Source organism: Gekko japonicus, unplaced genomic scaffold, assembly GCF_001447785.1.
Source record: "Gekko japonicus isolate JY-2015 unplaced genomic scaffold, Gekko_japonicus_V1.1 scaffold3646, whole genome shotgun sequence".
Classification (NCBI taxonomy): Eukaryota; Metazoa; Chordata; class Lepidosauria; order Squamata; family Gekkonidae; genus Gekko; species Gekko japonicus.
The window spans coordinates 15,487-28,979 of NW_015162589.1; the positions used below are offsets into that span (position 1 = coordinate 15,487).

Sequence of the window (13,493 nt, forward strand, 5' to 3'; positions counted from 1 at the left end):
CTTGGAACTTCAGCCTGGGAAATATTTTGATTGCTCTTTGACAACACTGCTTATTTTCCTCAGAGCCTCTGTCTCTCTTCTGCTAGGTGTTTCCTAGTTTTTCTATTACCGTATCCCCATCAGTTTAGGCATCTTCAAGCTTTGCTCTGTTATCTGTAAATAGTAATTTACTGTGCCTTTTCTGTGACTGTCACTATTCCTACAGTCAAGAGTAAGAAGATACTGGATCTAACACTTCTCTTTTCCTCTTATTGTTTGTGAATCATTGACTGGTTCTTTCCCTCCATTAATTCCCCTGAATATCAGTGTTAACTCTGACTCTTTTGACAATTGGGGGTTGGTTCACCTCTTTCTCCTTCCAGCTTGCTTATCTTGCCAAGGGGCACATACCTGTGGAGCTTTGACTTGGGGTTGGGGGGAGAGAAAAGAGCTTGCAAAATGTCCCAAGGAGGTCACTTGGAAGTTTTCAAGGCAGAGATGCTGACCTTCAGCTTATGGGACTATGGGGTCTTTGGCCTCATGCTCTTGATCTCTACCAGCATCGGCCTCTTCTATGCCCTCAGAAAAGGTGGGCAGAAGACATCAGACGACTTCTTCACCGGGGGACGGCAGATGTCTGCAATCCCTGTAGGCCTCTCGCTCTCTGCCAGCTTCATGTCGGCCATCCAGGTGCTGGGGGTCCCGGCTGAAGCGTATCGGTACGGCATGAAGTTCTTGTGGATGTGCATGGGGCAACTCCTGAACACCCTTTTGACAGCCTACCTGTTCCTGCCGGTGTTTTACCGTCTGCAGCTCACCAGCACTTATGAGGTAAGAGAGCCTCAAATGGGGAAGGATTTGGAGAGGGATGAGCAGGAATTTGTTTTCGTTACCTTCTTGCATTCCCCTCTAACAAACACCCAGGTTGGGCTGTTATATGAACTAGACTGGCTTTAAGACTAGGTGGCCTTAAACAGTAATGCAGGGGTCCCCGACACGGTGCCCACCAACTCCTTTCCCAGCACCCACCAAGTGTTTTTAGAAAGTGAGTGGTGCCGGATGGGGTTCTTGCCCAGCCGGGATTCTGACTGGCCACTGGAGAGCTGACTGGCTGTGCAGATTAAAATAAAATTGCTTCAGATATAGCTGCCACCACAGTTTTATTGGCTTTATTCTCTCTCACTCCTCTTTCCCAGAGTGTTTTTTAACATTACCCCTCTTCTCCCTGCACTTGGGCTTCTTCCGAGTGGTGGGCCCCACCTCCTGAGGTGGCTCCACTTTAGGGTTGCCAGGCTCCAGGTGGGGCCTGGGGGTCTCCCGCTTTTACAACTAGTTATCTCCAGCTCCCCTGGAGAAAATGGCTACTTTGAAGGGTAAATGCTACGGCATTGTACCATGCCGAGGCCCCTCCCCTCACCAAACCCCGCCCTCTCCTGGCTCCACCCACAAAGTCTCCAGGTATTTTCCAATCCAGTCCTGGCAACCCTACTGCCAACTCTGGGTCAGGAAGTTCCTGGAGATTTTGGGGCTGACGCTGGGGTTGAGGAGGGACTTTAGCAGGCTATAATGCTTTGGAAAGTCCATTCTCCAAAGCAGCTATTTTCTCTACCAGACCTAGGGTTGCCAGCAATGTTCCCTCTAAGCTGTGGAGGCTTGTGAGCAAAAATTCCACTTGGTGAGCTCCTGGCATTAAAGTTGTGAGCAGGTGATTTGGCTGCTGCATCAATGAGTTGGCTCTGGAGCCATCCTCCCTGAGCTAAGACAAAAATGTGTGAGCTGGAAGCTGAAAAACTGTGAGCTAGCTCACACTAACTAAGCTTAGAGGGAACACTGGTTGCCAGTCCCCCCGGCCACCCATGGGGGGTGGGGAATGTAGGGTTGGGAACAGTGTTCCCTCTAAGCTTAGTTAGTGTGAGCTAGCTCACAGTTTTTCAGCTTCCAGCTCACACATTTTTGTCTTAGCTCAGGGAGGATGGCTCCAGAGCAAACTAATTGATGCAGCAGCCAAATCACCTGCTCACAACTTTAATGCCAGGAGCTCACCAAGTGGAATTTTTGCTCACAAGACTCCACTGCTTAGAGGGAGCATTGGTTGGGGAACTCCTGGAGATTTGGGGGTGGAGCCTGGGAAGGGCAGGGACCCCAGTGGGGTACAATCCCAGAGAGCCCACCCTCCAAAGCCTCCATCTTCTCCGAGGGAACTGACCTCTGTATCCTGGAGATGAGCTGTAACTCCGGGAGATCCCCCCGGTCCCACCTGGAGCCTGGCATCCCAAAGTGGAGCTGATCTATGCAGTCTGGAGATCAGCTGAAATCCTGGGAGTTCTCCAGGTCCCACCTGGAGGTCTGCTGGGAATGGATAAGGCTCGTGGTTGTTTTCACTAGAACAAGCTAACATTGCCGCTCGGCAGGAGTTTGTCCTTTGGATGTCTCTGGAATAATTCTGTCCTCCTGTTTGTCGGTGTTATGACAGCTGGGAGCTACCTCAAGATCCTGAACACCGCCCCCCCCCACCCCAAGCATTTCATAGATGTAAATAGGGAGACGGCCTGGCGGGAACCTTCAGTGACGCAGGTCTGCCTGAGCTGTCTCCTTCCCCGTTATGCAGTGTGGAAGGCCATCCACCGTCCACTCTACTTATTTTTTGCTGTGCAAATAGCTGCAAACAGCTCTGTTTTCCAAGCCAAGGAGGTGTTTGTTCTTTTAGCTGGAAGATAGGCTGGGGAAACAGCCTTGTCTAGCAATCTCTTCTTATCAACAGTTTGGAATGAGCCTGCACTTGCATGTGAAGTGGGCCGGCTAGCCCCCACGTGGCTTCGCACATTGCCGAGCGCACCGGTTGGCTCTGGGGTTTTCTGCGTCACAGTCACACAAGATTCGCCACGCCTGCAGTGCCCCATTCGGATCACAACTTTGGTGAACATGGAGAAATGGCTTCTGCCTCCCCCCACCACTTCCTGACTTGAAATGGTCCAGGCTAGGTGTCTGTGTGTACAAATCTGCCTATTGGGGAAACTCATGAATCTGCAGACAGACCTTTGCAGCCCAGGAAAGGGTGGGGGGAAGCCCTGTTACCATGTTTACTGCAGATGCTCTGAATGGGGCTTTGCGTACATGGGAATGGAGCTGAACCTGCAACTCACAAGTGACTTACGCAGGACATGCCGGGGAACCTTGACGCAACCAGTATACTTTGGAATGCGTGAAGAGCATTGATCAGTGTTCAGGTTGATGCATGTTTTGCTGGAAGTGAAATTCATGCCCCTGCAACTTAGAGTTAGCTCCTGGAGAGAGACTCCGAGGAGTGAATCCTGAAGTATGATCAGGCTAGCCACTCACATGTACTAATGTTTTTAACAAGGTGTTACCACATACTCCAATTTTGGAGAAAATAGAGACCTCTAGAATTCTTGCAGACATGAAAATATACAGAACAAATTTAGGGCCCAGTGGGGCACCTTTAAGACCAACAAGGGTTTATTCAAGATATGAGCTTAGTTGGTCTTAAAGGTGCCACCGGACTCTAAATTCATTCTTCTGCTTCAGACCAACATGGCTGACCACCTGGAGCTATAAAAATCTACAGTTTTCATTCTGTTGCAAATTGGGTGGGGACCATAGCCAAGGGGGGAGGACTTGCCTTAAGGGTAAGGTATCAGAAGAAGTGAGCAGTGACTCATGAAAGCCCATACCCTACCACAAATTTTGTTAGTCTATAAAGTGCTATTGCACTCTTACTCTTTTCGGTTGCCTAAGGCTGGGGCACCCTCGCCTTGATGGCCCATGATCTCATCAGATTTCATGAAGCTAAGCAAATTGGGTGGGGACTGTAGCCAAGGGGGGAAGACTTGCCTTAAGGGTAAGGTATCAGAAGAAGTGAGCAGTGACTCATGAAAGCCCATACCCTACCACAAATTTTGTTAGTCTATAAGGTGCCATTGGACTCTTACTCTTTTCTGTTGCCTAAGGCTGGGGCACCCTCGCTTTGATGGCCCATGATCTCATCAGACTTCATGAAGCTAAGCAGGGTCAGCCGTGGTCAGTTTCCGGGTGAGAGACCACCACGGAAGTCCAAGTTTGCTACACTGAGGCAGGCAATGGGAAATCACCTCTGGTCATCTCTAGCTTTGAAAGCCAATGAGGGGTTGCAGTAAGTCAGCTGTAACTTGACATCAGTTTTCACCACCACCAAGCCTGGGGCAGGATTCCATCGGGAAACTGCAGAGCCATTGTTCAGATAGACTGTCAGTGGTTTGGTCCATACATTACTTGTTTGCAAAGCTAAATGCTTTGGGGATGGGGTCTTCCACCGTCAACAAAGGGTCTCATTCGGCTAGACCTTGGTATAAACTTGCAGGGTGCGTTAAGGCAGAGGGGTCTCAGATTTAATGAAGTCTTCAGCAATGTTCCCTCTAAGTCATAGAGTCTCGTGAGCAAAAATTCCACTTTGTGAGCGACTGGCATCAAAGTGAGCGAGCGACTTGGCTACTGCATAAATTTGGGGATGGGGTCTTCCACCGTCAACATAGGGTCTCATTTGGCTAGACCTTGGTATAAACTTGCAGGGTGTGTTAAGGCAGAGGGCAGTGGGGTCTCAGATTTAATGAAGTCTTCAGTTAGACACACAACTTGTGCATTGTAAATGGAAAACATATTGGTGGACCATGGGGAGTTGGCTGGAAATAAACAGGATATATTTATGCCAGATGGAATCATACCAGACTACATGGACCAATAGCCTGATTCAGGCATAAGCCAGTTTCAAATCAGCAAGAGTGAAATCTAGAATAATAACTAGGCATGGCGCTTTACTTTTTGGAAAGCAAAACCACAGCTCAAGGGTAAGCTGTACTGCATAACAAAGGCACATCATCTGTTTTGGCAGCCCCCAAAACAGATGATGTAAAGGTAAAAAGAAAAAGGCTTAGGACCGACATTAGTCACCTCTCTGTTTTCCAGATTCATACTTAATCTGCAAAGCCATGAAGTTAGAAAGCCACAATTACGGTGCGGTATCCACCAGGGCCTTGGATAATTTGCTTGTTTTGCTCTGCTGAAGTAGGACATTTCTGTGCAACCCCTAATTGCCCATATTTAAAGGAAGAAGAAGAGATTGGATTTATACCCCGCCCTTCACTACCCAAAAGAGTCTCAGAGTGGTTTACAATCCCTCCCCCTCCCCACAACAGACACCTTGTGAGGTAGGTGGGGCTGAGAGAGCTCTCTTGAGAACTGCCATTGAGAGAACAGCTCTGGAAGAATTTATGACTGACCCAAGGTCACACCAGCAACTGCATGTGGAGTGGGGAATCAAACCCGGTTCAACCAGATTAGAGTCTGCGCTCTCAACCACTACACCAAACTGGCTATCTAGTGCTGCTCAAATGGCAAATAGTCTGTCAAGGAACTGTGTCCCCCCCATCATTTTGAGGACTTTGCCCAAAGTTTATTGTATAAGCAACTGGACCAATTTTGTGCAGTGGCAATTCCCTTTTGTGTTAGGGTTACCACCAAAGGCCAGGCATGGGTCTAGAGCCCTCCTGGAATTACAACTGATCAGCAGACTACAGAGAGCAGTTCCCCTGGAGAAAATGGCTGCTTTGGAAGGTAGACTCTGGCCTTATACCCTGATTGAGGTCCCTCTCTTCCCCACATCTTGCCTTCCCCAGGCTCCACCACCAAAATCTCCAGGAATTTCCCAACCTGGAGTTGGCAACCCTACTTTGTTCAGGGGTGGGGTGGGGGTTGGTTGGGCCATGTGGGGTTGAATAATGAGCTGGGCTGCCTCTTACAAAGAAAGAGATGAGAAAAAGCAGATAAAAAGGAAAAAAAACCACCAGATGAAGATGGATACTGACTCTGTTACGCTGTCATTTGTCATTTTCCCTCCCTCCCCCCTTTTCTTGTTCTCTGTTGCTTTCCTTTGTTTTCCTGTTCTCTCTCTCCCCTTCCTTCCTTGTTTGCCTTTCTTTTTCCTGTTCTCTACAATGTTTCCAAGGTGGCCCAGTCTCCCTGGCCGTCAGTGGCAGATGAAGGGCTAGGGTTGCCAGGTCCATGTTTGGGGATGGAGCCTGGGGAGGACAGGGACCTCAGTGGGGTATAATGCTACAGACTCCATCCTCCTCCAGAGCATCCATTTTCTCCAGGGGAACTGACCTTTGTACCCTGGAGATGAGCTGTAATTCTGGGGGGATCCTCAGGTCCCACCTGGGGGCTGGCATCCCTAAACGTTTCTTTCTTTGTTGGTTAGAAAAAGCTCTAATAAGTGTTTGTAATGGGGGGTACTGTACCAGTTGGTTGTCCGGTGTGTATTGTGGGTTGTATGGGGGTGGGGAGCTTTGAAATCAATTCTGACTTTGCTGTGGCTCTAAAAACTCTTGCAGCCATGAGGGAAAAAATGTGGGTTTTTCCTGTCCCCCCCCCCCCCGGAAAAAACGGAAACTGAAATATATACAATACATACTGTCCTATCAAACCTAAACTAATTTTCCTGCTTTAACAACATATGAATCATGTATAACTTACTTAGCATATAAAATTGCAATATTTGACATACTGTGGCTCAAGTGGTTAAGATGCTGAACTGCACTGGAAGGTCGGTAGTTCAGCAGTTCAAGACCCGAGTGCCGCATGACGGAGTGATCCAATCCAATCAAAGCCTTTTATTGGCATATAATGACGGAGTGAGCTCCTGTCTCTGGTTCCAGCTCCTGCCAACCTAGCAGTTCGAAAGCAAAAAATTGCAAGTAGATAAATAGGTACTGCTTCAGTGGGAGGGTAACAACGTTCCGTGCGCCTTGGCATTTAGTCATACCAGCCAGATGACCATGGAAACATCTTCGGACAGCGCTGGCTCTTCGGCTTGGAAACGGAGATGAGCACCGCAACCCTAGAGTCGGATTCGACTGGCTTTCGAGCAAGGGAAACCTTTACCTTTACCTATGGAATTTAAAAGTCATAAATGCCTTAGTTTCTTACAGGCAAAACTGCAACAATACTCAATACTTTGAAGGAAACTGAAAGCTGATGCACCCGATGCTATTTTAGCACACGTATCATAATTTTGCTCTCTGGTTAGAAAGAGCTCAGTTTTCAATGAAACTTTCCTCTGATGCTTTGGTACAATTTCTGCCCTACCTGCTTCTGATCCTTTTTTCCCTCAGCAAGGTAGGGCAATAGGCTAGTTTTGGGGTCTAAGCTCTTGAGAATCAATGCTCCCTTTGTCAGACATGAGTAGAAATGGAAATCTCTGATTCCTGTGCAGAAATGCACCTTGTTTTTCAGGGCTGTACACAATGCTCCCTCTGTGGAGTCTTGTGAGCAGAAATTCTACTTTTTGAGCTACTGGCATTAAAGTTGTGAGCAAGCGATTTGGCTACTGCATAAACTAGTTTGCTCTGGAGCCATCCTTCCTGAGCTGAGACAAAAAAATGTGTGAGCCGGAGGCTAAAAAACTATGAGCTAGCTCACACTAACTCAGCTTAGAGGGAACACTGGCTGTATATGTCTACAGTATGCCCACCTTTGTCTTTAAAAGCATTTCACTCATTGTAAATGAAAAAAAAAATGTCATAGGAATTTTTTATAGTTTCCCCCCAGATTTCAATTTTTTTTGTCTGTTGGGAGTTTTTAAAAAAGGCTTTGGGGTTGGAAGTGGGGAAAAAAGCAGTGTTTTTCTGGGATTTCCCCAGGATTTTCCTGGGCCTTAACAATGCTAGCCATGGTGCATCTATTTGTTTGCAAGGTCCAAGGTCTAAAAAAAATCTTGTGGGCTATACCAAGGGGCAAAATCTCACGTCTTCCTCTCTTCTTTGACACTTGCTCTTAAACCAAACAGCCCACCTTAGTAAGGACCAGAAGCACCAACAGCCCCATCTGGTTGTCCATGAGAGGCATTATGTATTTATAGTAAAAAGCCCAGTAGCACCTTTAAGACTAAGAAACATTATTATAGCATAAGCTTTCGAGAAACACAGCTCTCTTCATCAGATGCATCTGACGAAGAGAGCTGTGTTTTTCGAAAACTTATGCTACAATAAAGTTTCTTAGTGTTAAAGGTGCTACTGGGCATTTTACTATTTTGCAGCAACAGACTAACACGGCTAACTCCTCTGGGTTATGTATTTAATTTATGTCCCATTTTTCTTTCCAATGAGGCTCGGGGTAGCTTACGACATCCTCTCCCTCCTCCATTTTATCTGCACAACAACCCCGTGAGGTAGGTGAGGTTGAGAGAGTGTGACGGGTCCAAGGTCACCTACCAAGCTTCCATTGCAGAGCGGGGATTAGAACCCGGGTCTCCCAGATCCTAGACAGACACTCTGACCGCTACACCATACTGGCTGTCTATGGGAGCTTGGCTAACAAAGGTGCCAGGGCCAAGAAAAAAATGCCCGATGCTACCAAGAGATGGGGATCTGCAGGCCATTGTGTTAAAAATGAGGTTCTAGACTTGCTGGGTTGCTCTAGCATGGTGGTCACTCTAGTGTAGGGTCAGGGTGGGGAGGGTCGTCATCAGTGTTCCCTCTAAGCTAAGTTAGTGTGAGCTAGCTCACAGTTTTTTAGCCTCTGGATCACACGTTTTTGTCTTGGCTCAGGAAGGATGGCTCCAGAGCAAACTAACTTATGCAGCAGCAAAATCGCTGACTCACAACTTTAATGCCAGTAGCTCACAACGTAGAATTTTTGCTCACAAGACTCCACAGCTTAGAGGGAGCACTGGTCAACATGCTGGACTACTGGGAATTTTTGAGAATCCACCCATAGTTCACTGGCTACTGGGATTCTTTCAAAGGATACTGGCTAGCTAGACCTTGGTATAATCCTGCAGGGTGCTTTAAGGCAGAGGGCAGTTGTGGGGTCTCGGATTTAATGAAGTCTTAAGTTAGACACACAGCTCGTGCATTGTGAATGGAAAAGATGTTGGCAGACCATGGGGCGCTGGCTGAAAATCAACAAGGAGGCTTTGCAAATTAGTCCCAGGATATATTTATGCCAGATGGAAACATACCAGACTACATGGACCAATAGTCTGTATAAGTCAGTTTCAGATCCACAAGAGTGAAATCTAGAATAATTAGGGTTGCCTGCTCTGGGCTGGGAAATACCTGGAGATTTTGGGGGTGGAGCCTGGGGAGGGTGGGGTTTGGGGAAGGGAGGGACCTCAGCAGGGTACCATGCCTTAGACTCCAGCCCCAAAGCAGCCATTTTTAAAGTCCAATTGAATTGTTCAAATCGAAGCCATCACGTCTTAAGACCAAAAGAACGTCAGTACAGCTTCACAAATGGCAAACAGATATTCCCGATTCCAAAATGCAGAGCTGTTTGGATGTTGTAAAGTTGGAATAAACAAGAAATATATACCTACTAGATTAGAATTTAAGCCTGGCAGTCTGACAAACAGGAAATGGCCATTGGCTACCAGATCTTTGTCTGATTTCCCCATGCAAATCAAGAAGATTCTTTAGGTAATAAGTTTATCTTGGAGTGTTCAGCAGAAGCATACCTTAGGAGGAAATGTATTCCTCTGTTATTCATATGTGGTTGATTTAGTGACTAACTTTAGATTTTGCATCTCCACCATACCATAAAATCAATGCCCTGTTGCGCTATCCAGCAGAACCTGACGTCCAACTAAATCAACGAGGGTTGATTACATTTTATAGGCAAATTACTACATTTTTATAAGGAAATTTACTGTAGTTGTAAAGTTTACGACCATCAGTCAAGGGTCACTGAGATATCATTCAGTGGGAGGTAACATTGAAACCAGGTCTTAAAGGGGGAAAACTGGAACCAAACTAGCAACTGATTTTCCACAGAAGGAGCAGCAGTTTTGGTTCTCCATCCCCCCTACCCTCCACCTTTCAGCAGTCTTGGCCATTATCATTTACAAACCCATCCACGTCCACAAGATGGTAGCAGATTTTCCAATCTGTTCAATTCTAAATAAGAGCATAGGAAAAATCTTCCCTTGGTTCTTTATACATGGCCGAGAATCAAAAGGGGGAAAAATTGCATCTTTATATTGTCTTTCTTGGGCCGCTGCTATCACAATGTGCCAGGAAGGTTTTGCCATCTTGTTCCCCTACGAAGGCTCATGAGCTTCTAACCAGTTGCAGGTATGTCAGAAGACGCCTTGCCAATGGCATGATCGAAATGCCAGGGAACACTCTGCTTGCTGAATTTCTGCCTGTCACACAGATGTTAAAGGCACAGGAGCTTTGCTAGAAAGAGTTGGCAACCTTGGATCAGGTTGGGGGGGGGAAGATAACTCTCATATCCACTTTAAAATGAGCCCCCAGTTCTTGTGCCCTCAAATTACCCTTTAAGTAGGCAGGACTAATGATACTGAATGCCCATGGCAGTGCTTTCAACAACAGCTCAGTTTGCAGGAATGGGCCTTTAAAGCTATTCATGGCATGGAGGTACGGTTTCTCACCTTTTAATTGCTACCTGTCAGGTTTGTGGTCTTCATAGCTAGGCTTCTCTCTGTTTTCAGATGGTGGGTGAGAGGAGCTTGACAGAGAGAAAGGGTAGAACCTGGTGTCAGTGGGTGGAGCCCAGAGATGCCCCGTGGAGGTGGAGTTTGAAAGATTTCAGGTCCTGTAGACACCCCCATTCTCTCTCCCTTATGAAAAGCAAACTAGCAAATGGTTATTTTCGTTCCTGATGCTCTTTCCTGAAGCTGAATTTTTCACACGTTTTCCAACATAATTTGCCAACAGTTTTATATAAATGGCATGGAAATGTTGCAGAGGGAGACGGAGCCTGCCGTGCTACGACGGATCCTGCTGTGCTACTAGTTAGCAGTAATACTGCCCTCCTGTTTAAGGAGCTGTGTGTCTCTTGCACCATTGGCTCTTTGTACCGGAGGATTTGCCAACAGTTTTATATAAATGGCATGGAAATGTTGCAGAGGGAGACGGAGCCTGCCGTGCTACTGGTTAGCAGTAATAATGTCCTCCTGTTTAAGGAGCTGTGTGTCCCTTGCACCATTGGCTCTTTGTACCGGAGGAAAGCCATGCAGTCAGATGAGTGCCCTTGTAGGATCGAACCTGGGGATCACTGACAAGTAGTTGCTAAGAGACTCTAATCTGGGAGAACCGGGTTTGATTCCCCACTCCTCCACATGATGCCAGGTGGCTGACCTTGGTTCAGCCACAGCTCTTTCAGTGCCGTTCTCTCCAGAGCAGTTCTCTCAGAGCTCCCTCAACCCCACCTACCTCACAGGGTGTCTGTTTTGGGGAGAGGAAGGGAAGGAGATTGTAAGCTGCTCTGAGATTCCGAGTGAAGGGTGGGGTATAAATTCCTCTTCCTCCTCCTCCTTCATGGGCTGTTATTGGATATTCCTAACGTTAGCTCAGGCTAGCCCGATCCCGGAAGCTAAGCAGGGCTGGCCCTGGATAGTATTTGGATGAGAGACCACCAAGCAGTTCCAAGTTCACTCTGCAGAAGCAGGCAATGGCAAACCACCTCTGAACTTCTCTTGCCTTTAAAACCCCACCTCTGAACTTCTCTTGCCTTTAAAACCCCACGGTGTCGTTGCAAGTCAGCTGTGAATTGATGGCATTTTCTACCATCAATATTAGTCAAAAAACCTGTCACAGCAGCTGAGATTGGACCGGGGGCGGAATGTGGTAGACACGAGGCAGAGTTTATGGCCACATCTCTGTTCCTGCAAAACTGAAAAACCTGCTGCTGGCCTTCAGACCCCCGAGTGCAGCCTGCAGCCGGCCTTCTGCTGGCGTCACAGGTCCCAGCCATCGCTCGTTTGCTCAGCTGAGGGGGCTTAAGGGCCCGTGAGTGCTTTTGAAGAGGCTCCGTAGTGACGTAGGAAGGACCCTCTTGGGAAGTGCTGGGGAAACCAGCCGTGTTGTGGCATCATGTCAGACCCATCAATGAGCTGTGCAAACTGGCCGGAGTTGAGAGACGAGGGTGCAGGTGCTGAATCCATCTTCCGCTACAGGTTTCTTGAAGGTTTCTGAGCGATGTTCCCTCTAATCCCCCCCTCCCTGCCAAGCGGAGCAGTTCCCATCCTGAGCAGAATATAACTGCTGTAATCTTAAAATGGACAATGGGCAGTGCAAGACCCTGTGGGGCTCCAGATTGCTGCTGAGTGGGGCTTCCTGTGTTGGTGAGCTCTGGCAAGGAGTTCTGCCCGCCCCTCTGCAGTGCTTGAAGACAGATATAAGAAAATCCCCTACCTAGAAATGTTATGTATGCGTCTACTAAGGGAGGCCGAGTCCACTGAGGATATGCTCTTTAGTTGCCCGTACTGTAAGGAGGCTCGTTTGGAGATCATAACTCTGTTGCTGGATAAGATTCCTGTTTGTGCAAACAAAGCCAGGCTTGATTGCCTTTTATCTGATAAGAATCCTGAGGTCACTTATCAAGTAGCTAGATTTTGTGTACAGATACTGAGGTTATGGAAATCGTATTTTAATTGGGTTCTAAATGTTAATCTTTTATTTGTGTATTCTGTATTCTGCATGTGAAAATATTCTAAATTCCGTTCGTGAGTGGCCGCTCATACACACACAGCTCGGAGGGGACACTGTTTCTGTGTGAAGAGCCCCAAACAGTTTCCCGGTGAGATTCTGGCCCTCCTTATAGGATAGTCTCCGGAGTCCTCTTGCCACAACAGTTAGTCAAACGTCCATCTTAATGAAAGGTATGTATGCGAGTGGAAAGAAGGGTCACAAGCAATGCTCCCTCTAAGCTGTGGAGTCCTGTGAGCCAAAATCCTACTCTGTGAGCTACTGGCGTTAAAGTGGTGAGCAAGTGATTTGGCTACTGCATAAAGTAGTTTGCTCTGGAGCCGTCCTTCCTGAGCAAAGACAAAAATGTGTGAGCCGGAGGCTAAAAAACTGTGAGGTAACTCACACCAACTCAGCTTAGAGGGAACATTGGGACTCACAATGCTCTTGGAGAACTCACGCCACACTTGGAAAATGGTGCTTTAAGCTGCCCATCTTAAAGAGGATATCCTAGAGGCTGATCTTGTCAGATCTCAGAAATTAAGCGGGGTCAGCCACCAAGGAAGCCCAGTGTTGCTACGTAGAGGCAGGCAATGGCAAACCACCTCTCTTTATCTCTTGCCTTGAAAGTCCTGTGGGGTCACCATAAATAGGCTGTGACTATTGAGGTTAACTGGTGTGGTTAGTCTAGGGTTGCCAAGTGCTTTCTTACCTGGAGCGGGGGACTCCCGGGTTGCATCTGGAGCGCACGCACACACTACGCGCATGCACTGCACGCATATCACCCGGAAGTGATGTGACAACGCGGGGCACGCTGGGGGCAGGGCCACGACCATCCGAGGGAAAACCATGAGGTTAACTGGTGTGGTTAGTCTAGGGTTGCCAAGTGCTTTCTTACCTGGAGCGGGGGACTCCCGGGTTGCATCTGGAGCGCACGCACACACTACGCGCATGCACTGCACGCATATCACCCGGAAGTGATGTGACAACGCGGGGCACGCTGGGGGCAGGGCCACGACCATCCGAGGGAAAACC

The 13,493-nt window shown here is 47.7% G+C and overlaps 1 protein-coding gene across 1 annotated transcript in view; it reads left to right on the forward strand.

Moving 5' to 3' along the window:
• Positions 1–385: 385 nt before the first annotated feature.
• SLC5A5 (solute carrier family 5 (sodium/iodide cotransporter), member 5) overlaps positions 386–13,493 on the forward strand; it is a 42,973-nt gene continuing 29,865 nt past the window's right edge. The window contains exon 1 of the mRNA XM_015406458.1: positions 386–810. Coding sequence (XP_015261944.1) covers positions 439–810 — 372 coding nt within the window. The 5' untranslated portion in view covers positions 386–438. The remainder of the gene's footprint in view (positions 811–13,493) is intronic.